Source organism: Gymnogyps californianus, chromosome 1 (assembly GCF_018139145.2).
Source record: "Gymnogyps californianus isolate 813 chromosome 1, ASM1813914v2, whole genome shotgun sequence".
NCBI classification, from domain to species: Eukaryota; Metazoa; Chordata; class Aves; order Accipitriformes; family Cathartidae; genus Gymnogyps; species Gymnogyps californianus.
Genome location: NC_059471.1, coordinates 163,279,709 through 163,302,349, shown reverse-complemented (window position 1 = coordinate 163,302,349; position 22,641 = coordinate 163,279,709). Strand labels below are relative to the sequence as shown.

Below are 22,641 nucleotides of genomic sequence, written 5' to 3'. Positions count from 1 at the left end.
CAGCATAACCACGCCTGCCGTGATGTTCATTACCGTCGTAGCCTAAATAGAATTTCTCCAGCGTAAAAAAAAGACCTTTGGGATTTACCATGCGTTGCAAAATTTTTCTGGTGAATGGCTTATGCGGTGAAGAGTTTGTGAGTCTCTGAACGCATTGAGTGGGTACCTCCGGTGTAAAATTTAGACTCTACCCCCCTATGATATGGTTCAAGTGGTATCTCTGAGGGGAACATCTGACTTGCTGTGGTCATCCTGGGACTCAGCTGGTGGCACACGAGAGCGAGGATCCGTTCAGGCTTTTCCCAGCTTATCCATCAGCAGAGACTTTTTCCCAACAGTATCTCCAGCTGTCACGCAACATGGGAAATTTTTTGTATTTGCCATTTGTAGACTTTCTGGTAGATAGGCAGATACTGGTATTTGCATGAGCAGATGGCAGTGAGGAATACCTGAGCTTGCTTTTCTCAGCGAGCTTTTATGGATCCTTTAGAAGTAGTCCATGATCCGACAGGAAATTACAGAGCAGAGCTTAAAAACCACCTTATTACAAACAAACAAAAATTTCTAAACCTATAGGGCAAAACACACAGCCTTGTCCTTGCAATCCACGTTACAGGCAAAGGAAAATCTCTCTCTTCTGTTGCGTGAGGTCTGCTCTGTTTTCATTTCAAGCAGGGCAGTGTTGGCTCTCTGCCATAACCCTTGTTTGGGCCCAAAAGTGGTAGAAATGACCATACCGCAGCCTGGGGCGACACAGCCCAGTGGCAAGAGAGTTCCTCTCGAGCAGTCGCACGGCCACCAAAGAGCTGTGTGAGAAAGCAAGTGCAGGGAACACCTCCGCACGCCCCCGCTAAAGACGACGGAGCGTGGCTTCATGCTTCAGTGCAGTGAAGAAGAAAAGCCCTGGGGGAGTCTTTCCTGTTGCACTGGGTTTAAAAGATTATGTCGAGGCTCGGCAGGAGCAGTCACAGCAGAGTAGGCTGAGAAGATGCTTCTGGCAGCCGGTGATGCTGGGGACACCTCCACGCCTGGCCGACTGGTGGAGACAAGCTGGGAGGAGGCTTTGACCCTGCGTTGGGCTGTGGATGGCCAGTGTGGGTGGCAGGATGGGTAGCAGCGTAGCAGGATGGTTTCTGCAGGGCCCGTGGTACGGCTGCTGGCACTGATGACGAGGCTTGCGTTCTGTGTGGGGCCGAGGAGGCCTGGTGCAGGTGGGAAGGCGAGTGCAAGGCTGTATGCACACGCTGCATACAGGAACACCAGGAGCCGTGAACCTGGGTGGTGAAAGGACTGCGAAGGGCCGGTATGGCCCTCACGTCCTAGCGGTGCTGAGAATGGCTGATTTGTGTGGGCAGGTGGGAGCAAGAGTGAAGAGACCTTTGCTTTGCAGTGGCAGCACCAGAGAAAGCCACAAGACGGACATATGTTCTTAGACGGTTTTGCTAAGGCTTGGAGCACCCTTTTCCCAGCCCTGGCCCCTGTACAGCTCTGTCAACCAACCTCAGGCTTGGCTTGAGTCCTCCTCTGCTGTTCCCTCCCTGGGACCTCTTCCTCCCTCCTGTGCCAGCCTTTCCAACCCCCATCCCAAACCCACTGCACTTCCCCTGACTTACAGCACTACTGTCCCATGCCATGGCATTCTGCACGTGCATTTTAAATGCAACCGGCTATTCTCCTGGAGGTGACAGCCCCTGCCAACTGTGTGACATGCTAGGTGACAGGCAGAGACTGCCAAACTCAGAACATCTGTGATTTCCTCCCCTCCTCCCTTCTGCCCAGCCAGCCCTGGTGCTTTCCACCTGGCTCAGGGACATCCAGAAAAGAGCTGACACTGGCTAGACAGGAGCATATAGTCTTCAGTAAAGCTGTGCCTCTTTCTGCTTCTAGGTCTTTAACTTCCCTCCCTGTCCCCTCCAGGGGAAGGTAAAATGACAGCTTCTCAACGGGACACAAAAGCACATTGATGAGAAGGTGTGAGAGCTTGGGAGAGGAAGAGGGAGGAAACAGCCTGGAGAAGAAGAAGACTCAAGTACTCGGAGAAATGAAGGAGAGACAGAAAGGGTCGAGAGCAGAGAAAGTGAGATAGAGAAAGAAAGGACGAAAGCCATGGAGGGCTAAAAGGGAATGAGGACACAAGCACAGGAGAGGAGGACATGGAGGCTGGGAGGGCAGTAGGAGTGCGGAGAAGCAGCACAAGCTGAGACTGCTGGAGTAGCAAACGCAGCCATTTCGGTGAGGAGGAGGGATCTCTTGTGTTCCCACCATCAGTGGAGACCCAGGGAGACACCCTGGCCCAGTGCTTCTCAATCCAGGGCTCTCTGCACTCCTCCAAGATCCTGAAGGCCCTGTGTCGAGCGGGGCTGTCCCTGGGGGAGCTCCCGGCAGGGACCCCCTGTGGCACCATCTTCCCGGCGCTCCCACAGCAGAGGGGCCGTGTTGTGGGGGAAAGGTTCAGCCGGGACCTGCTCAGCGCTGGTGGAGAGAGACTGCTGCAATGGGGGGTGAGGTGGGGTGACCTCAGGACAGCTTGGTCTGATCTGCACAGGATCAAAAGCCTGTGACACAAGCATGGCTTTTGATCTTAGCACTGGGCGGGGCAAGTGCACCCTCTGCAGCAGGAACACGTTCTTTTCCTCTGGGTTTTGCTTCTTTTGGAAAATATGGCTATCTTCTCCAAGTACTTTGATGCTTCTCAAATAGATGCTACAGCCCAAGAACTAATTCTGTCTCCTCCCACCGGTCACTTCCTCTGAACCGCAAAACATGTCAGTCTGTCAATTCTCCCATCTATCCACTTCCAAGCTGCCATTTCCCCTTGGGAAGCCACAGCAGAAATGGGGATAAAATGCTGGGCCACCATGCCCTCAGACCAACCAGCTACCTTCCCACCCACCGAGGACCCAGGAGAAATCTCTGCTGCCGTCACTTGAAGACACTGCGTGCACCAACTCCACCATCTCTCCTGGAGTCTCTCCTTGCCATGTCTCCAAGTGATAAAACCAGAACCACAGCATGCCCCACACCTCTCACCTCCAAAGCCCTCCTGCCCCCAGAAATCCTTCCCCATGCCTATTTCCCCCGGGGAAGACACACAGCTGAGACACAGAAACAAGAGAAAGGAAGATGACGGACAGTCCGCTGTGCAAAAAACAAACCAAGAATGAGGACACTTTGGGAAGGACGGGGGAGACGCCTTTGGTCCCTCTCTGGCACATAGGTAAGCACACACGCACACACACACACTCACGCTTGCATCCTCTCACACACACGGAAGATGCGCCACATGCTTCAGAGACAGGCCCATGGTAGAGTCAAGGGTAGCAGGGGTGGGTTGTCATATCCAGAGATACCGGGTGACAGCGGGGGTGGGGGGTGGGTGTCATTCACAGGTTACTTTCTTGGTTTTCCTCTGTCTCGACAGCCATGGGGGGCAGCCCTCCGTTGTCATTCAGCCGCTTGGCCCTGTAGGTCTCATAGTGGATGTTATGGGTCACTTCTTTTAGGTCCTGAAGGTGGGTCCTGCAGGGGGCAAAGTGAAGGTGGGGTAGGAAAGAGGATATGATAACCAATATCAGCACAGTCAATATTAATCTTCTGATGATCATATTATTCCCCAAGACAAATGGAAGATTTCTTCAGTCAGTCTGGCTAATGAGTGTACCCCTTTTTCTGCATGGATAGCTTGGGTGCCATCAGACACAACCGAGAGCTGGAGCATCAGCATTCAAGAACACACACGCAGGGTGCAGGATATGGCCTGAAATCCCTGGCTGTGCTTGCCAGTGTCCAGCCCCTCTCACACCTGTGCCAGTGGGACAGCTACTGGCCATCCTGGTGTGTCAGAGCAGACATGGACTTATCTCATCTGAAGCAGTGGTGAGACAAGGAAGCACCAGGAGGGTGTATCAGGTCCACTGCAGACTATAATCTGCAAAATGCTGCTGTGAGCATCGTCCCTAACCTCCGTAGAAAGCCTGTGGGCTTGGATTGCTACATGCTTTGTGATGATCACTTGGTTAGGATGTTTTTACTGCAAGACTTAGGGAAAGCACGTCTGCTGCAGAAGGTATCACAGAACAAAAAGAGGGCAGTAGGGTGATGTCAAAGCATTGTACCTGGCCAAGTGTCTCAATACCACCATACCCACAGGTGGAATGAGCCACAGGGCTCTGGCTTTGAAGTGTGTTTCCCTTATTTTCTTATTTTTGGTGTTGTTTTAAAACCTTATTGTATTTATAGGGAACAGAGGTGACCCTGGATCTGCAGCTTTTCTACAGAATTTGGGGCAGATATCACTTGTGCTGAGACAACTTCATGAAACACAGTAGAAATAAGACAGGACAATGAAAGCTGAATGAAATAAGGAGCTTTTCACTTCCAGGTTGTATGTTCCAGCACATCCCTCAACCTGGTAGGACACATGGTCTAGGATGTGGTAGTGGCCTCTTTCTCACTGACTCCAGCCCAGACCTGTTGTCAGCAACAAATAGAAGTTGTTGCAACCTAATATCCTGGGGGTGGTATATAAGGGGGGTGGTAGTACCCTGCTTTTCTCCAGGCATCCAGCTCATACATGAAAACTAGCACCTTCTTGACATAGTGGTCATGTCACTAAGAGAGGCACTAAAGTATCTACCCCTTAACTCAATCCAACCCTACCCCACATAAGCTTTCACTGCCTGAAATGTACTTTATTTTCCTTTCCATAGGGGCTATTTCACTCTAAGAGGGTCTCAGGAAGACTCCTTGCTTATCAAGAGCAACCTGGTGCATGACCATGGCCTTACCTGATGACAAAATCTCGAAGTAGGGCAAATTCACAGTGAGTGAGGTTTTCCACTGAAAAGAAAGCAAGCAATTGTTACATTTTATTTTTTTCAACAACCCCTTTGTGGTTACAGAGGTCATTGCCATGGGGCAGGTTCCAGGTGCGCAGAGCCTGCATACTTCAGAAATGACAGACAGTTGTCTGAACGCCACACTGTCAGGCATTGAGGAGACACGTGAAGAGGTGCTGAGCAGTCACATGTGAGTTTTCATTTGAAAACCAAGGGAACCTCAGGAGCTCAACTTCACACACCGTGGTGTTCAGAGTGGCTCCAGCTTCTGCCAGTTGGCAGTAGTGGTACCGCATTGACCATGGCAGTTCCCTCCCAGCAGAGCTATTTGAGAATTCTCCTCTTGCTTGTTTTCAAAAAGTTTATTGCAAAAGGGATGGGAAGGTAGCCATGAGACATGTTATCTGGACCCTTGTCTATTACTGGGGCCTTCAGAGATACTTTCAGCTCCCAGAAGCACGGGGTTTTTTACCTTCAATGATTCCCCAAGGTGTTTTCCTGCCCAGGACTCTTTTGCCATTCACTTGGTACTCCTTGTCGCTGCCCACTACTGCGAAGGGCATGCTTTCCTGCTGGGGAGAGACATGTGGAGAGACCTATTGAACCCTTTCCAGAGAGCAGCACCATCACTGTTCCCCATCCACCTTTCCTTCTCTCAGCTCACCAAACACAAGGCCTTCTCCAAGGGAAGAGGTTCTCCAGAGCAACACATCACTGGCTGTCCTCTTCACCCATCAGTGCTATCCCTAGCATTTTGGGCCCTTGCTTTACAGGTGTCCTTGCACCCCCCGAGCTTAGTGGGTAGCTTGCAGCAGTGCCAAGGGCTCTGGAGCAGGGGGCAGAGCTTTTCTGCACCCTTCTCCAGCATTTCTGAAGAGGGGGATGACCAGAGAAGAAGTACCTTGGCGTAACCAGAAGAGGGTCTGTCAGCCCAGTACTGCTCATATGGATAGTTTGTGGTATTTCTCACCAAGTTAGTAGTTCTTCACCAGAAGAAGGAGAGGACTCAAAATAATCCTCCCCAGCAAGACACATGAACATGCAACAAGTTTAATGGCTGAAATGGTTGTACTGAGGAAGGCCAAAAATGGGGTAGGGGTGCAGCTTTCCTGGGAAGTGGGACAGTAGGTGAGGCTATTGAGGACCCAGATATCTCTAAGCACAGGGAGAAACCATCTGTTTCCCGAGCATAGGGTGCAGGAGACCCTGCTGTCGATAAGGTTGTGCAGATGTTCATAGATGTACTCTGCTTTATAGCTATCCCTGGTCCTGGGAAGGGACTGCAATTACCACAGGAATGGAGATTAAAAAGCAGTTTATTTCTTATGTGTGAGACTATCCAAACCTAGGGCAATGATGCTGAAGTGCAGAACAAAATGTGGTGCCCTCCTCAAAACCAGTAACAGTTTGGAGAAGAAGCAAAACCCATCTAGTCATCTCCAGAATGTGTGATGTATTGCCAAATGGGAAATGATTAATTAAGATGGGGAAGGTGAGAATTTCTGTTGGGGCTGTGACAGCTGGGGGAGTTGAAAGGGCAAGTGTCAGGCTGCAATGCAAGACTCCTGGAGTTTCTTGAGGACTGCCACGGAGGCCAATCTGTTTTCATTAATGGCCTAGCCACAAAAATGATAAGCGGGATAATTAAATGCACTAGCATCACAAGGCCAAGAGGTGTTGTCAGAACAAAGTCAGACTGGGTTATTATCCAGGAAGATGTAAGTTTGAGGCACAAAGAGCAGCATTTAGGGAATAACATCAAGAATTTCTGCTACGACTTTGGAGCTCATGAACAAGCAGCAACTAAAGAAGTGGAAGGACCCCAAGTGCTAGTCAGTCACAAGATGACCATGAGCCACCAGTGTGATGCAATTGTTTAAAAAGCACATGTGGTCCACAAGGTTAGCAATTCAGATCTCAGAAGAGACAGGGGAGCATGGGGTACCAGCACCAGTGCTAGATAATCAAATCAAACTGGAGCAGGCACAGAAAAAACTGATTAGGAGCGTGGGCTACTGAGGAATGGGAAGCTCATCCAAAGGAGCTTGTCTCCTTTAGCTGACCAGAAGGTCAGCAAAGGATAATATTGTTCTCTATAAATGCCTTGAGTGGTGGAGGGGACCACTAGGAAGGAGAACTGCTTGAGTCAGTGTTGGCACAAGAACACAGATATAATCCTGGGTACAACCTGGCTATGAACAAACACAGGCTGGAAATTAGGAGACAGTTTTTAACGCTCTGAGGAGGGAAGGATGGCACAAGCCTTCTCACAGGGGCTGGGGGAGCAAAGAACTGGACTGCTTTTCAGGTCAAGTTTGGTCAGCAGATGAGAGGGCTCATGGGGCAGTTGTTTGGGACAGAGGCTGGACATCAGCCACATACCAGGCCCCTTTGGTTCTTAACGGTGGCCAAACAGAGCATTGAGCAAGAGTAGGTGAAACATAGTCCTTCCCCACTCAGCCTTCATAGCACCCTGTAGTAACAACAGGGACAAATTAAGCTGGGAAGGAGGAATGACCATCCCTTACATCCATTGCATCTTTCATTCAGGGATCATGAAGCACTTAAAACCTTCTAGTCACACATGTCTGTTTTACACTCGTTAAATATGACAAGCCCTCATCCGCCCTTCCCCTCCCACAATAAAATGTTTCCTACCCTGATTTTGTCGTTCTCTGTTTTATCCTCCAAGTCCTCATCGAATTCTTTCTGGGGGTAAAACTCGATCCCATTTACTTCTAGCTCTTTGCGCACCTGGGCAGAGAGACATTTTGGAGCACAAAGCAACACAAACCTGAAGGGAAGGCAGGCGGGACGGCCGGGCAAACACATCTGGGACATCCTTCCAGCGGGCAAGGGTTGGAGGGATTGTCCCCAGGGAAGTGTGCAGCAAAGTGAGGACACACGGCAGCAATGATAAGTCTTTCTTCCCCAACCCCAGTTACTCGTCTGGCTCTGCAGTTCCCGTGACAGAGCATATCACGAGATGTCACAGGGGTACACACATTTCTTCCCCCTCTAACAGATGCCCTCAGAGCCACAAACAGCTGCATCTTCAGGACCTACCCACCAACCCACTGCTGGACTCTGTGCATGCCCTGGGGACTCCACTGCAATCCCAGGAAGAAGGATACCACTCATTTCTCCCATCTCCAAGCCAAGGCAGGGAAGGATCCCATGCAGGAGAGGAGATACTCACTCTTTGTTTGAATTCGGTCTTCTCCTCCAAGGTCATGGTGTCAGCCTTGGCAATAACTGGGATGATGTTCACTACCTTGCTGAGATGTTTCATGAACTCCAGGTCCAAAGGCCGCAGGCTGCAGCCCAAGAGGGAACAACACGGAAGGGGTCACTTTACCCGCCTCGCCTTTCATCCTAGTGACTCTCCCAGCATCAGGGCATCAATGAAACCTCCCTTGTATGTACCCCGCTTGCTGCCACCATGCTCTCATCTCCTTCTTCCCATCCATCCTGCCCTCTCCCAAAAACCACAGTGGCGTTTCTCCTGCCCTCGTAATCCTAGACCCTTTCAAGCCCCACAGCACCCGAAGTTAAGCTAAACAGTGGCCAGCCCCGCAGGCAGGACCCCTGGGTCCGTGGCTGAGATGGAGCAGTGCAGGGTATATATCTGGCACAGAGGCACCAAGGGCTTGAGGAAGGACGAGGGACTGTGTACGTACGAGTGGCCCGTCGGGGAGATGAAGTAGAGGCAGCAGTGCACTCGCGTGTCTGGAATTCGTTTCTTCCTTGCAATATTCACCTCCTCTTTCAAAAATTTTTCGTATTGCTCATTGATGTATTTCTCAATAGGCTCCCAGCTGTTAAGGTGGGAGAGAGAGATGAATAGGCAGGTACAAATCTCCTCATGTTCCTGCCTACAGTGTTCCCGTCTCTGACAGCAGCAAAGCAAGCTCAGGCATAAAAAATATCCACCACAAGCATCTCACCATCAGCAGAGATGTTTAAGAGTTTCTGTAGCTGGGCACAGGAATAGGCACTCACTATGTTATGTGTGCACACTCCCGAGCACACACACAGACCATGGTGTTCACAATTCCATGTCCGCATTACCAGCCCCCTGAGTGCAATAGGATCCCAGATGCTTTCCAGGCCAAGTAGACGAGAGTCACTCCACATACCATCTTAACTCCAGCCCTTTCCAGGACACAAGGCCTTGACCATGTAAAACTCACCAGTTCTCGTTGTTGATCTGATCCCCGAATCCTGGGGTGTCAATCACTGTCAGCTTCATTTTGACACCACCTTCTTCAATGACTGGGGAAGAAATTGCAAACAATCATCTTGCAGTTTGGTGGGGACTTGCTCTATCATGAAACATGTCTCTGTGCCCTACAAGGGAACAGGAGCACTCTGCCCTCATCCCTGCCCAGCAAGCATGACCAGGCCAGGCTGGGTCATGCCTCAACAGTTGTGACCCCCACTTGCATTTCTGACCCCAAATTTTGGTAACCTCTGCACCAAAGCCACCTTACACCGCTCTGCCACAGGAAAATGGATTTGTGCTCAGTCTGTGGCCCAAAGGTAGTACCTACTTTACACAGCTTGTCCTCCCCTCCAATGCATCATCCTGGATCTGAGATGATGCTCATTACTCTGCACCACTGTAGAAGCTGTGCTGATGCTTTGCCACGAGGAGATGTGCTCTACCAGGCTTGGGATGGGACCCACCAATGCCATTTGTATAGATTATTAAGCGTCTGCAGGTGGGAATGACTTACAGCAAGGCGTAATCCACCCATGCAGACTAATACCTTGGCAGAAGAAATATCTATAACTTTTTCTACCCCTCACTTTTGGCTGTGGCATCAGCGGCATTGCTGTTTAAGAAAAGCCTTGGCTGGGTCTGAGGCCATCTAAAACTGGCACTTGTCCTTTAGCTTCCCATGGAGAAAGGGCTGCCTAATACCAAAGAACTGTTTGCATAGACTACTGGGGTCTTCTGCAAGTCTGTGCTGAAGCATCAGTATTGCCTCAAACCCAGCAGCCTGGCTCTTACCATGCCCGATGGCTTTGATCTCCACTGTCTTGGGGATCTTCTCCTCCCGGTTCCAGCTCGAAGATTTGCGGCTCACCTGGGATTTGAAGAGGGTGTTCACCAACGTCGACTTTCCCAGTCCACTCTGACCTGAGGATTGCAAAGAGGAAGCTCCTGACATCTGCCACAGCCTGGCAATGACAGCAGGCCCAGGGGACGGAGCCGGGCTGGCAGGGGAAGGGGCTGTAGGTGTCTCCTTGCTTTGTGCAGGCTCTTCTTTCCCCCACAGCAAGCACTGTCTGATCCCTCATGCCCTCCCTGCAGGGCTCGCTCTCCCACCTGACCTCATAGGACAGTCCCTGGCCATGGTTCCCAGTACCTCAGCTGGTCCCTGCCTACCTACAACCATGATGTTGAAGTCGAAACCTGTCTTCATGGTTTTCTTGCGCATCTGCTCAATGATGGTGTCAATACCGATGTAGCCCAGCAAGTTGGCATTAATGCCCATGGGTTTCATTGGTACAACTGGTTTTTGTCGCGGCTCTGGGACCAGCTCAGACATGGCTGCTTCGTTTTTGCTCTCCACTGGCCCTGCATGGGGAGAAAGATTGAAAAATCATCATTGAGGTGTCACAAGGGCCTCCCTGCTGACCTGTCACAGGGGCTGAGGGCAACTTTGAGCGTCCATTTCAAGGGCTACTGAGGGTGACTGAACGGCAAGATTTTAGCAGTAAGGCTCTTCAGGGGGGAACATCTACTTGAGTTTCCAGCATACGCTTCTATGTATCACTCCAGATGAGGAGGTGGAGAAGTGGGGTTCGTTGAGCATGCAGCGTATTGATGGCTACCTCCAAACAGCAGGAGCAGACCCAGTGAAGCTGGCTGGGCTCCTGATCGGGTGCCCAAAGCTCTGTGTGTGTTTCTCCTCGTTTTTGTCTCCCAGTTCTCACCAGGATCACTAGTGTTTTGCCCCTCCCAGTTTAGCACGAAATTTGCGACGGAACAAAGTTTCAAAAATTATCGTGTGTCAAGTCCTGGCATTGAAACAGAGTTTGGGATTTACCGTGAGGACTTGCAAGCTTCGCACTTGCCAGGGACGGCTGCATTACTGGCCGTGCTGTGCAGGCTGAGTTCCTCAGAGGAAGGCAGTGATGGAAGTGCAAAGCATGGCCACAACCTCTGCGCTTGCCTCCTGCCCGTAGATCGATGGGTTTTGTCATGCTCAAGAAATTAATCATCGTGATCAATAAACTAATCATCTGCACCTTTCTTTCCTCGCCTCCCCCTCCTCACTTCTTCCATGTAAAACAAACAGGCAAAAAGAAAGGCCCTGCAGGCTCTCCGGCCTCCCTGACTCTTTTTTGGGTGATGGCACACACTGCTTGGGGCGGGCCTCATCCATTTATCTCCATCTCTTGTCTCATTAGTGAGCAGCTCCCACCCACTGGGAGGAAGCCAGAGGTTGGGAGAGGACAGGGCACAGAAGAAAAGCTGTAATTGGTGGGGAAGGGAGACGTGAGGGATGAATCTGGAAAGGGAGATGAAGGGGATGGGAATCAAATACCTTTCATATACAAACCAGCTGCAAACTAGAGCCTCTCCCACTCTAATTACTTGTCTTCCCCCATGCTTTATCTCATTAGATGGTTATTTTTCCAGGACAGGGACAGCATGTGTTTTTGCTTGCTAAGCACTCCACTTGTTTTGGATGCCACTTCAGTTCAAGTATCTCACACTAAATTATCCCTTTCCATCATTTCGGCAGAGTTTTTCGCTCCTCTCAGCAGAACCCACGGACTGCAGAGGAGGACGTCAGCGGCCAGGCAGGCGACTGCCATTTGGTGGGTGACACATGCCTTTTGGAGAGGAAGACGACTCAGAGGTCACTGGGCTGGTGACACTGATAGCAGCAGTCCGGGGTCCCTGTGACAGCTCAGCCAGGCCAGGCAGAGACCGGGATTGGGGAGAGGTCAGAGAGATTTTGTTCAAGGACAGGGTTAGGCTGCAACAGGCTGCATGGCTGGCTGGTGACCCTGCCTAGCATTCCCACATCAAAGCTCCTGTGCAGACACAAGGGCTGCTTGACACAGTGAAGATCTTACATTTTATATAAGCTTTAATATCTCACTATAGTGTGCTGAGGGCAGACCTTGCCGAAGGGCCACCCTTGGCAGGGAGAAGGGTGCCTCCACCCAGCTCCTTTTACACCGCTTAGGAAGTCTTTTATGTTAAACTGGGAGAAGGGATCTTCCCTCTGTGTGAGAGGATGGCCGTGCACAGCACTGTGGGTAACGTCTGAAGGTTCTCATACCACCTCTGTTCCACCTTGCTCGCAGGAGAGAGGTCTGCTGGAGGATGGCCCTCCCCTCCTGCTCTTCCCCACCGACTGAGGGCACTCTGAGCTATCATCATCCTCTCCTGAAGCAGCAAGCAGCACCCTGGGGGGACCAGAGCACAAGACGGACTGTTGGCTTGAGCCAGGCTGACAATTCGGAGCACCTCATGCTGCCGGGCAGCTGCCGGAGGAGGCAGCCTGCCGAGCCGAGCGCTTCTCAGCTGCAATCCGCTCTTACACCCGTCACAGCTAGTCTGCACCTTTCCTGCTGACAAAGCATCCCCTGGGGCTCCTGTTGCCTTTTTCCAGCTTTCTCAAAGCTGCTGCCAGCCAGGAAAGCCCATCTCTCTGGCACAGCATGGAGGGCCAAGCCAGCCAGCTCTCCTGCACCCTGCCCTTCGCTCGTCCTCTCCCGGGCTGCCCCGCGCCACCTGTACCATAGTTGCATGGCTGTGCCGTGCCCCTCATCCTGCTGCAGCACCCTCCAGTGTGCACCCCACACAGCCCTGCTGGGGTCCCACCTACCCCAAAGAGAAGGAGAAAAGAGAGTGAGACAGGGAATGATGAGGGGACGTGGGGCAGGGGGCTGTGGCCCCAGTGAGGCACTTGGCTACTGCAGTAATGGGGGAAAATAAACCCTGGTGGTGGACAGGGACCAAGTCGAGGTGGGAAGAAAGCCCAGCTGAGCAGCTGCATGGGATGGGTGCAGGACCTGGGCCATGCAGGCTGCAACCCCTTTGCTGCCCAGGCAGTAGCTTGTCCTTGTCTGTTGCCCTCTCCTTTATTCCTTCAACTCCTTGTTCTTACGCAGGGAGGAGGAAGGAGGGAAGTTGCTGGCAGCCAACCTCAAGGCTCACTAAGAGGTTCATAACTCATCCCTCAATCTCACCGAGGGACACTTTGCCTTGGCAGATGTTGCAAACTCTGCTGTGGACATCGCAATACATGGGCATCCCTTTGCAGGCTTCAATGCTGGAGCCAGGAACTTGCAGTGGCTGGAGCAGATATTTCAGAGTCAGGTTCCTGGGCACCTATAAAAACCCCTGAGACCAGGAGAAAAGATCTCCAGAAGTCTTCTTAAATATTTCCTGGATTTTATATCAGTGATGTCGCTCTGGGCGTTTTGATTTTGGACATTCAAGGTCTCAGGGTAGACAACCTCCCTTTCTCCTCTCGGTCACTTGCCTTCCTCTCTGTGTGGGGTGCCTTCCCATACAGCCTCAGGAAGGGAATCCCCCATTCTGCAAAGAGGTACCCAAGGGCTCAGCTTTCTGCACGCGATTTTCCACCTCTTGACTGCCACAGAGGAATCCAAGGAGCCAACTGAGGAACAGCCTGCCGGGGAGGTCAGGGTGTGCAAAACTGGGGCCAGAGTTATGAGAGGCACCTTGAGACATAAAATGTGTCTACCTGGTCTCCTGGGAATGCCTCTGTTTTACGTGCAGTAATGCTAATGCTGCTAGGAAGCCTAATTAGCGCTCTGACTGCTCAAGGGGTAGCACTATGCATCCTAGGCACATCCCGTAGCCCCTCCAGCTGTCCCCTATAATGAATACATGATAGGGCACTACAGCCAGTACAGCTGATAATGAATGAGGGTTAGCCAAGGTTAACCACTTACATCCGCTGTTTGCATTGCCACCCTTTTCCCTGCTGCTTTGTTCTGTGTGCTAAGCGAAGCTCATTTAAGAGGGCGGTTGCTGGTGATACCTCTGCTGCCCGGTTCCTGGTGGGAGGTGGCCTGGGCTGGGCTGCCGGGGGATAATCTCTGGTTTACAGGAGATGCTCCACTTGGCTCCGGAGCAGGGAGAGGTGCAGCACCTGGGGCCAGGGCAGGCAGGGGCAGAAGGGCAACGGGTGCCTGGAGAGGTCCCAGTGGTCCCAGCTAGCTCCTGCTTCTGACACCCACTGATCCACCCCAAAACCTCTCCCTGGAAGGCTGGCGTACGTGGCCAGCAGCAGACACCACTACCGCAGGGCACCCTTCGTGTCCGCCTGCCTCTGATATTCGCAGCAGCTAGCTGGGGATGGAGGTGGCCCTGCAGGTCCCTTATGGGGTCAGGTAGTGGGGACTAACATCTACTCTGTCCCGATAACCCAGATACAGTCGCATCCCCTCCCCCTGCCTTCCCATCCTTTGTCTGAGTGGCAAGAGGGAGGGAGGGCTGCAAACAGTCGCTCACCACAACCCAGCTTCCAGCAAGGAAAGGCTATTTAACCCCCACGTAACGCATCGGTGGCCTCGCTGCAGCTCTCCTCCTGTGCGGCACGAGGCCGTCCCGCTCCGGCTGGAGGCAGCGATCCACACACGCGTCTCACCCCAGCCCCTTCCACCCGCATGGCCCCAGACCCACGGTCCCACTCCCTGCAGACATGGAACGGGGAGGAGGGATGGGTTCGGAGCCTGAAGGCGGCTGGCAGGAGCGGGCCCTCGGTGGGCGACGCCGGGTCCCTAGGAAGGAAAGCAAGCAGCTGCTTCAGTAGCACAGCCTCCCTGGGGCTTGCAGGCATTAGGATCTGCTCCTTGCTTCAGATATGCAGAGGTGCTGGACTGAGCATCTCTCCACTGGAAAAATCCCTTTCCCCCCTCAGTTTCTGTGATGACCCCAGGGCATTTCTCCCAGCTGTGCAGGGCAAAGGCCGAGCCAGGCCGAGCCGCGCCGGATGCACCGCCTGACCTCAGGGTGCAGGACAGAGCCATTCTTCTTACCAGATCTTTTAGCCTGGCCTGAGGATCACCGGGCATTTCGAGTGAGGCAGGAAAACTCATCTCAGCCCTTTGGACTGCCGCAGCCTTCCCGGCAGCAACCTTCCTTCCCCTCAGCATGCTGCAGAGGGCTTGGGCAAGCGCCCGGCTCTGCTGGGGCCGCAGTGAAATCTAGAGCAGCGTGTGCTGAAGCCTCTCTGGAGATGCAGGAGCTGGAGGTGAAGGGGCTAGGAACATCCCCAGCCACCGCAGGGTTAGATGCTTACCTCAGCCCTGCCCATACCCTCGGTGTGGCTCCCCAGCCGTGCAGTCTTTACCCCACACCCCGGCTCGCCGCCTGGGTGGAATGGCTGTATCACAAGGCGAGAGGATGCTGAGCACCCCTGGACCAGGGTACCCACTCCACCACAGCTGCCTGTCCCCCTGCCCGCCCGCCCGCCCGCCGGTGCCGGGGCTCCCTGCCCGCCCGCCGGCTCCTGCGCAGATGCCCAGGGAGCAGCGCAGGACGTCCCCGCTGCCCCCGCAGCGGCTGCCTGTCACTGGCAAGGGACAAGCCAGTCGCCGAGCAGCTTGTGGGCTTTCCCCAGCCCTGGGCCAGCTGGGATTATCTCTTTCTTTCAGAGCAGCCCCTGGCGCCAGCTACTCCCCATCAGCACCGCAACCAGCCCTGCTCGTTCTCCTTCATGCCAGACTGCTGCCACCAAAAGGAAAAAAAAGAGGAAAGACAAAGCCAGGACCGATTTCGCCCGCTGCCCTTTGGGGTTATTCCTCCCCCATGGCCAGAGCTGGGCAGCGTGGGGGCACGGCGGAGGGTGCCTGCACAAAAAGCCCCAGCGGCGTCCCTCCGGCATCGCCCAGCCCTGCCAAGCCCAGAGCATCCTACCTTTGAACATGAAGCTTCCTTTGTCTCCGAATCCTCTCCCAAGGGGGTGGGTCTCCCCCCACTTTTCTAGCCTGATGCTGGCGCAGCACGGTGGGCTACGAGGCTCTGCTTTTACCTCTCTCTTTCTTCCCTGTGTCCTCTTCTCCCCCCCTCTCCTTCCCCTCCTTCTCCAGTGGCTATTTCAGTGGAGCGGGGATGCTGCTGCTGCTCCTGCTGCCATCGTCATGTGACCTGAATATTAAACATCGCCGCAAAATCTCCCCCCGCGCACCCTCCCCCGGCTCCATCCCAGGCCCCTGCCAGCCTCCCCGCCTGGAGGGGCACGGCCACAGAGACAGAGGGGCCACCGACGATGGGCCCCCCATGTCCCAGAGGGGCCCCCCTTGCACATCCACACCACACAGGCCTTTTCTTGCCCCTTTCCCTCCCAATTCCCCAGCGTTTTCAGCATCTGTGCTTGTTTAGGGAGGGGGATATTTAACCCTTTGTGGCTTCGCTTCAGCGGATCTGAGAAAGGGCACTCTTTCCCCCTAGGTATTTATTGGGTTCAGGGGATTGCAAGGCCTCCTTCTGCTTTCCCGGAGAGAGGAAATTGGGAACGTTTTGGCTCATCAAAAGCGATTTGCCTTTCAGCTCCACTTGCGGAGGCGTGAGAAACCTTTTCGCCTCCAGCACCGCAATTCCTGGCTGTCAGCCCGCGGTGCAGAGGCAGAGCAAGCGCTGTCCCCTCTGTGTGTGTGTATGTGTGTGTGTGCACACACATGTGTGCATGCGTGTGGGGAGCAGGGAGAGGTGCCGCCCGTGGGCCGTGTTGGGGTACACAGGTCACATCCCTGTGTGCCCGGGCAGGTGTATGTGCCTGGCAGTGCCCACCTGCATGTGTCTGGTGGATGTGCTCGCGCCTGGAGAGCCGTGCGGATGCCCCTGGCTGCTGGTGCCTTTGGAGGGGGATGCCCCTTCCTCCATCTCTGTTTCCTTCTCCTACGTTTGCGAGCCTCGGCCCCATCAGGTACCGTGGCCCCGCCATGCCGTGCTGGGGCACGAACATCTGGGACTGCTCAGACCCTCCGCTCGGTGGGACGACGGGAGCATCCTTTCAGGGATGTCCCCATGTGTCCCTCCACCACGCGGCAGACCCCTGGGTGGGGGCCAGGCTGCGGGACGCCTGGCAGACTCGGCAAGGGTTTTGGGCGCCTCTTTTTGCAGCGCCCCGGGGGGCAAAAAGGAAACAGCGCTCACTGTGGGTTACGGGAGCGTTTAGAAATCACTGTCGGCAGTTACCCAGGCTAGGCTGAGCGGTTGACAGGCTGGCTGCCTCCAAACAGACAGACAGACAGACAGGCACCCCGGAACCCACAACATCTCCTGACATGGTGCCCGCAGCCTGGTTCCCCTGCTGGGCACCAGGCTCACCGCCGCAGGGGCTCACCTCCCACCTGCCTTTGCCCACCCACACTCCTGGTGTGGGCGAAGGAGAAATTGCTCCCAGGGGGGGAACCCCCTGCCCTCCCCCACGTCACCCCACTGCTCCCGAAGCCCCATCCCGAGCCCCACTGCACCGCCGAGGGACCCCTCGGTGCCTCCCTCCCCCCTGCCCAGCCCATCCCGGCAGCGGAGACCCACCGGAGCGTGGCGGGGAGCAAGGCACCCCCATCTTCACCGCCGGGGCGGCCTCGGCCCCGCCAGGACCGCCACGTCGCTGGGGCCCCTCGGCCGCCATGGGCCGGGGGCGAGGGGGGACGGGGGTGACAGGGGCAGGGCCCCGCAGCCGCTCCCAGGGGGGCCCCCCACCGCCCCCGCCGGCCCGGCGCAGGGTGACCGAAAGGCAGCTGCGCTTCGTGGGGGCGGCGGGGGCACCGAGGGGGCCGTCCCGCCGTGGCAGGGGGCCCGGGATGCGGCTGGGGCCGGTGGGGCTGCCTGGGGCGGGCAGGCGGCTGCGATGAGGGGCGACGTCCTCCTCCATGGTGGGCGGCGGCAGGCTGGAAGCAGAGGCGCGAGGGCGGGGGGCAGGTGGTACCGGGCTGGGCCAAGGGGCCCAGGCCTTCCCCGCTGCCGGGGGCTGCAGCGTCCCGGGGCGCAGCGCTCCCCAGAGCCACTGTCATCGACAGGCCTGAGCCCCCACCAGCAGCCGGCCAGCCCGCCTCCGGCCGGGACAATGGGGCATTTGTGGCCTGCGCAGCATGCTCCCACGCCTGGCGCCACGGCCGCTCCTGCCCCCTGCCCTGGTGCCTTCCTGGCCTCTGCCACCAGCATCCCCACACCACGGGCAGCCCCACGCCGCAGCCCCTCACCCCGCTTCCATGGTGGGAGGTGGAGGAGCGGTGCAGACCCACCAGGTCAGGCCTGTGCCACCTCCTGCTGAGGACAATGGGTGCAATTTAAAAAAAAAACTAAAATCTCTGAATTTTTGAAATGTTTTCCCTTCCTCTCTTCTTTTTTTTCCCTTAAATGGCAGATTCCAGTTCAACAATTTATACCCCGCTGAGGAAGTTCAGGGTTCACTTGTTGGGTGTTCATCCAGGTTGATGCTTCTTCCCTTATTCTGATTTGCTTCTTCATTATTCTGATTGTTGCCAGCTTTGGGGCATCTTCAGGGTCGAGAGGGCATCCATTACAGAGAGTCAGCTTGCCGCTCTACACCTTCCTCACTATAAAAGAGACTTTGAAGGGCAACGCAATAACAAAGGAGGAAAGGAGAAAGGTATTTTGGTGGGGCGGGACGAGAATACGTGTGGTTTGGTGGGCAAACGGGAGCAAAGAGAAGGAGAGCCAGGCACCCATAGCACCCACAGCATGGCAGGGGGGATGCTTGCCTGCCTTCGGGTGGCCAGGGCTGAGGGGTGGAGGGGGAACCACCATCCTGTGACCCACAGCAAGCCATGAGTAGTGCTGGGGGAAGGCAGGGCTCAGGGCGGTGTAACTTCTCTGCTTCTTTAAAGGCAAAGAGACAGAAGGTAGAAAAAAACAACCTGATGCTGTGCAGTATTTCCAGCACTAAGTATCTTCTCTGATGCTTTACGCAGTTTAATTCAGTATCTGTGACTTATTTCCCTCTCCCCTGAGGTCTCTCTGGCTGCACAGGTCCCACAGGGGAGAAACAGTCTCAGTTTTCAGGCAGTGTTTGCCTGTAACTTAATTATTCCCAGATAGCCCCGCAGCATGGCCGGCACAGAAACCAGGCAGATGAAGACCTACCCTGCTGTAAAGAAAACCTCGCTGCAGACTGGTCCTTGCTGCCTGCCCAGAGCTGGAGGGAGGCAGATCCCAGGGAGAACAGCAGGAATATAAAGCATCAGCCACACAGTTTGTCACACACTTTTATTCCACTGGGGAGGGCTTTGACACCGTGGGCAATAAAGTCCTTCATACCTGTGGAAAATACCTGGCTTAATACTGATCGTGTCAGGACTAAACAGTGCAAAACATAAGCCAGAGGAGATGAATAACTAGCTTCTCTCTAGTCCAGCCCTGACCTGTTTGTCATCTTCTTTTTGCTCGGTTTCTGCAGTGAGTCGTGGGCAGAGCGGAGGTGAAAACAGGCAGGACAGCGCGCAGAGGAGGACACAGAGGAGGGGAGAGGGAACCCCCGTGGGGAGCTCCATTGCAGCACAGATGCCAGCTGGCTGAGAGCGGCGGTGGCAGACCCAGCCTTTTGTTTTTACCAGGCTGGTGGTTTTCCCTCTTCTCTTTTGACTCAGCAGGCAAAAGTAGGTTTGGAGGAGGTGTGATGGCAGAGCAGCCTGCGCTGGTGCAGGCTGCGGAGACCAGGCTCCCCTTCCCACAGGGACGGTTTAACCTGTCCCTGACTGCTCCAAGCCCCTCAGCTCCAGTACAGAGGTTTTTATTGCTACTCCGTGGCTCAGCTGGGGTCCGTTTGCAGTGCAGTCCCAGCTACGAGGCAGTCGAGGTGAGGAAGCAGGTTTCCAAGCTGGCGCTTGGAGATATGGCTGTGTTGTGCCAGAGGGCAGGGGATGTGAGCCATGCAGCCGAGGTTGGCACATCAGACCATGCAGCCCAGCCCCGCGGCATTTCCCTTTCACAGCCCCAAGTCACCAAGGCACAAAAATACGTGGGATTTACCCGTTTCAGGCTGCACCTGCGCTTTGAGCCTTTGCTTGCCAGGGTGAGTGTAACTTTGGGCACAGGAGTAATCCCACTCACTGCATTTCTCTGCCAAGCGAGACTCCCCAGCTAGGGTACTCGCATCGCGATCTCTGTTTTTTGGCTGAATGGAAGGACTCTTGACTTGTCCTCTGGCTGAAACAGAGCCAGAAAGCTCCTGCCAGTGTGCCTGGTCTTGGTGTGGAAGATAATGGTGATACGATTGCAATCTGGTGGATGAGAAGTCCCAGAAAGACCCAGGATATTTGCAGGATGTCCTGACCCATTCCTTCCTCAGCCAAAACCCTTAGAGCTAAAAATTAACTTTCATCCCCAGAGAATTACCAGTGGAGCATCACTCACTCAAACCAGCCCAGTGCACTCTCCTCCTTTCTTTGGGAATGGAGGAGAAAACTTCCGCTGACAGGTTCACAGGAGAGGCTGAGTGACACGAGCTGTTGTGGTTTAGGCCCAGCGGGCAACAAAGCACCACGCAGCCGCTCGCTCAGTGTGTCCCTGCTGGTGGGACGGGGAGGAGAAAATACAACGAAAGGCTCGTGAGTCGAGACAAGGACAGGGAGGGATCACTCACCAATTATGGTCACAGGCAAAACAGACTCGACTTGGGGAAAAATAAATCAATTATTTAATTTGTTACCAATCAAATCAGAGTAGGATCATGAGAAACAGAACCATATCTTAAAAACACACCTTCCCCCCACCCCTCCCTTCTTCCTGGGCTCAGTTTTGCTCTCGATTCCTCTACCCTCTCCCCCCCAGCAGTGCAGGGGGGCTGGAATGGGGGTTGCGGTCAGTTCATCACACGTTGTTTTTGCTGCTCCTTCCTCCTCGGGGGGAGGACTCCTCACACTCTTGCCCTGCTCCAGCATGGGGTCCCTTCCACAAGGGTCAGCCCTTCACGAGCTTCTCCAACGCGAGTCCTTCCCACGGGCTGCAGTCCTCCACGAACTGCTCCAGTGTGGGCTCTCCCACGGGGTCACGGCCTTCTCCAGGCCCAGCCACCTGCTCCGGCGTGGGGTCCTCCACGGGCTGCAGGGGAATCTCTGCTCCACCGTTAACCTCCATGGGCTGCAGGGGGACAGCCTGCCTTCTCACCACGGGCTGCAGGGGAATCTCTGCTCCGGCGCACCTCCTCCCTCTCCTTCTGCACTGACCTCGGTGTCTGCATGGTTGTTTCTCTCACATCCCACTCCTCTCTCTGCTGCAGGTTTTTTTTTTTCAGCAGTCTTTTTGCCCTTCTTAAATATGCTATCCCAGAGGGGCTACCACCATCACTGATGGGCTCGGCCTTGGCCAGCAGCGGGTCCGAGTTGGAGCCAGGGAAGCTTCTAGCAGCTTCTCACAGGAGCCACCCCTGTAGGCCCTCCCCTGCTACACAAATCCCCACCACACAAACCCAACACTCGAGCCCATCCAGGATCTGTGGCAGATTTGGGCAGCCGGCTGGAGGATCTCCTGCTGCCCAAAGGAGCCGTTGGGGACTACGGCAGAGAGCCGGCACCCTGGGAGCATGCTGGGGATGTGGGTGGCCCCAATACTGGCAGGCCCAGGTGACAGCATGGGATGTGCAGACACATGCACATGGCATGGTGGCATGGGCTGACATCCCCTGGGACGTGCAGGAGTGGGGCACACAGAACCTCGCTGTGTCCAGAGCGGTCACAGGTACCACCTCTGCACCTACTGCATCCAAAGGGTGGGTGTTGGGGTGGGAGGAGAGGTGAGGAGAGGCTCTTGACACAACCTCCTGCTACAGGTTCAGAGCAATCCCAAACCTCCCTATACACACCGGGCATTGCACTGGGCTGGCAGGGAGGTCAAAGATGTGAACATCCCTCTTAGCCCCAGCATCATGCCTTCATACAGCGCTTCGGTAGCCGACCAGCCCCGGGGCAGTGCAGAAAGTGCAGATAGTCTATAAACATGGGATTTTGTGCCAGACCCACATTATACGGCTTGGGTCCAGAATGCAGAGGTGGTGCAACGGGCCCATTTCGCCGACAGGGTCAGTGTGCCTTCTCAGAGGCATGCAGGGAAAGGGGGTCGAGGGATGATTCACAACTTTCGTTGGGATGACAGTTAAGAGAGAGCCCATCCATGCTGTAGGATTCCGGAGTGCAGGGCACTGAACAAGTGCAAGCTACTTCCCAGACCATTCCATCTCACTCCGCAGCAGAGGAGCGGAAGGTCAGGCAGATCAGGAGAGGCTTCTGTGATGTCTGGCAGCACCCCTTCATGGAGAGCTGCAGAATATTCTCAGCTTGACACAGGACTTCGACAAATCTCTTTAGTAAAGATCTTTAATTTGAATGTAGTGCATCTGGAATGGATGGATGTGTGGATGGATGGATGTTCTCCATCTCCCAAACAGACACAGAGGAGCAGTGTGCTTTTAGCAGGGATAAAGGCATTCGGTCTCTGAGGCTCGCTGGGCCCTTGGCCCCTCTGCACAGAGCTTCAGCAAGCTTACCATCCCAGCAACAAGAGTGGGTGCTGTGAAGAGCTGAGCTGAAGCAACGATCTGGGTTGAGATCCCATTTATTTCCCCCAAAATACCCCCTGGACTTAAACAGACTGGGTTAGATTCAACCCAGTGAATAGGAGTAAAAGGCTCTGTATCCCTTTGCAAGCCTAGTACCCCTGCAGAGACCTTTCCTACTGAGGGTCATGTCAAGATGCCAGGCAGCTCAAACTCAAGCGATTAACAAGGGACCTTTCATTTGAGTGATTCATCAGTCTCGGCCATGGGGAGGAGCAGAA

The 22,641-nt window shown here is 54.6% G+C and overlaps 1 protein-coding gene across 1 annotated transcript; it reads right to left on the bottom strand.

The window, feature by feature from the left end:
- Positions 1-3,383: 3,383 nt before the first annotated feature.
- On the bottom strand, positions 3,384-15,769 carry SEPTIN3 (septin 3). Its single transcript, XM_050899206.1, has 10 exons — positions 15,760-15,769; positions 10,234-10,425; positions 9,856-9,984; positions 9,032-9,113; positions 8,519-8,656; positions 8,038-8,155; positions 7,497-7,592; positions 5,311-5,410; positions 4,788-4,839; positions 3,384-3,519 (listed from the first exon to the last, which is right to left on the bottom strand). Exons 1-10 carry the CDS (start codon positions 15,767-15,769, stop codon positions 3,384-3,386), a joined length of 1,053 nt encoding a protein of 350 aa, XP_050755163.1.
- Positions 15,770-22,641: the final 6,872 nt, after the last annotated feature.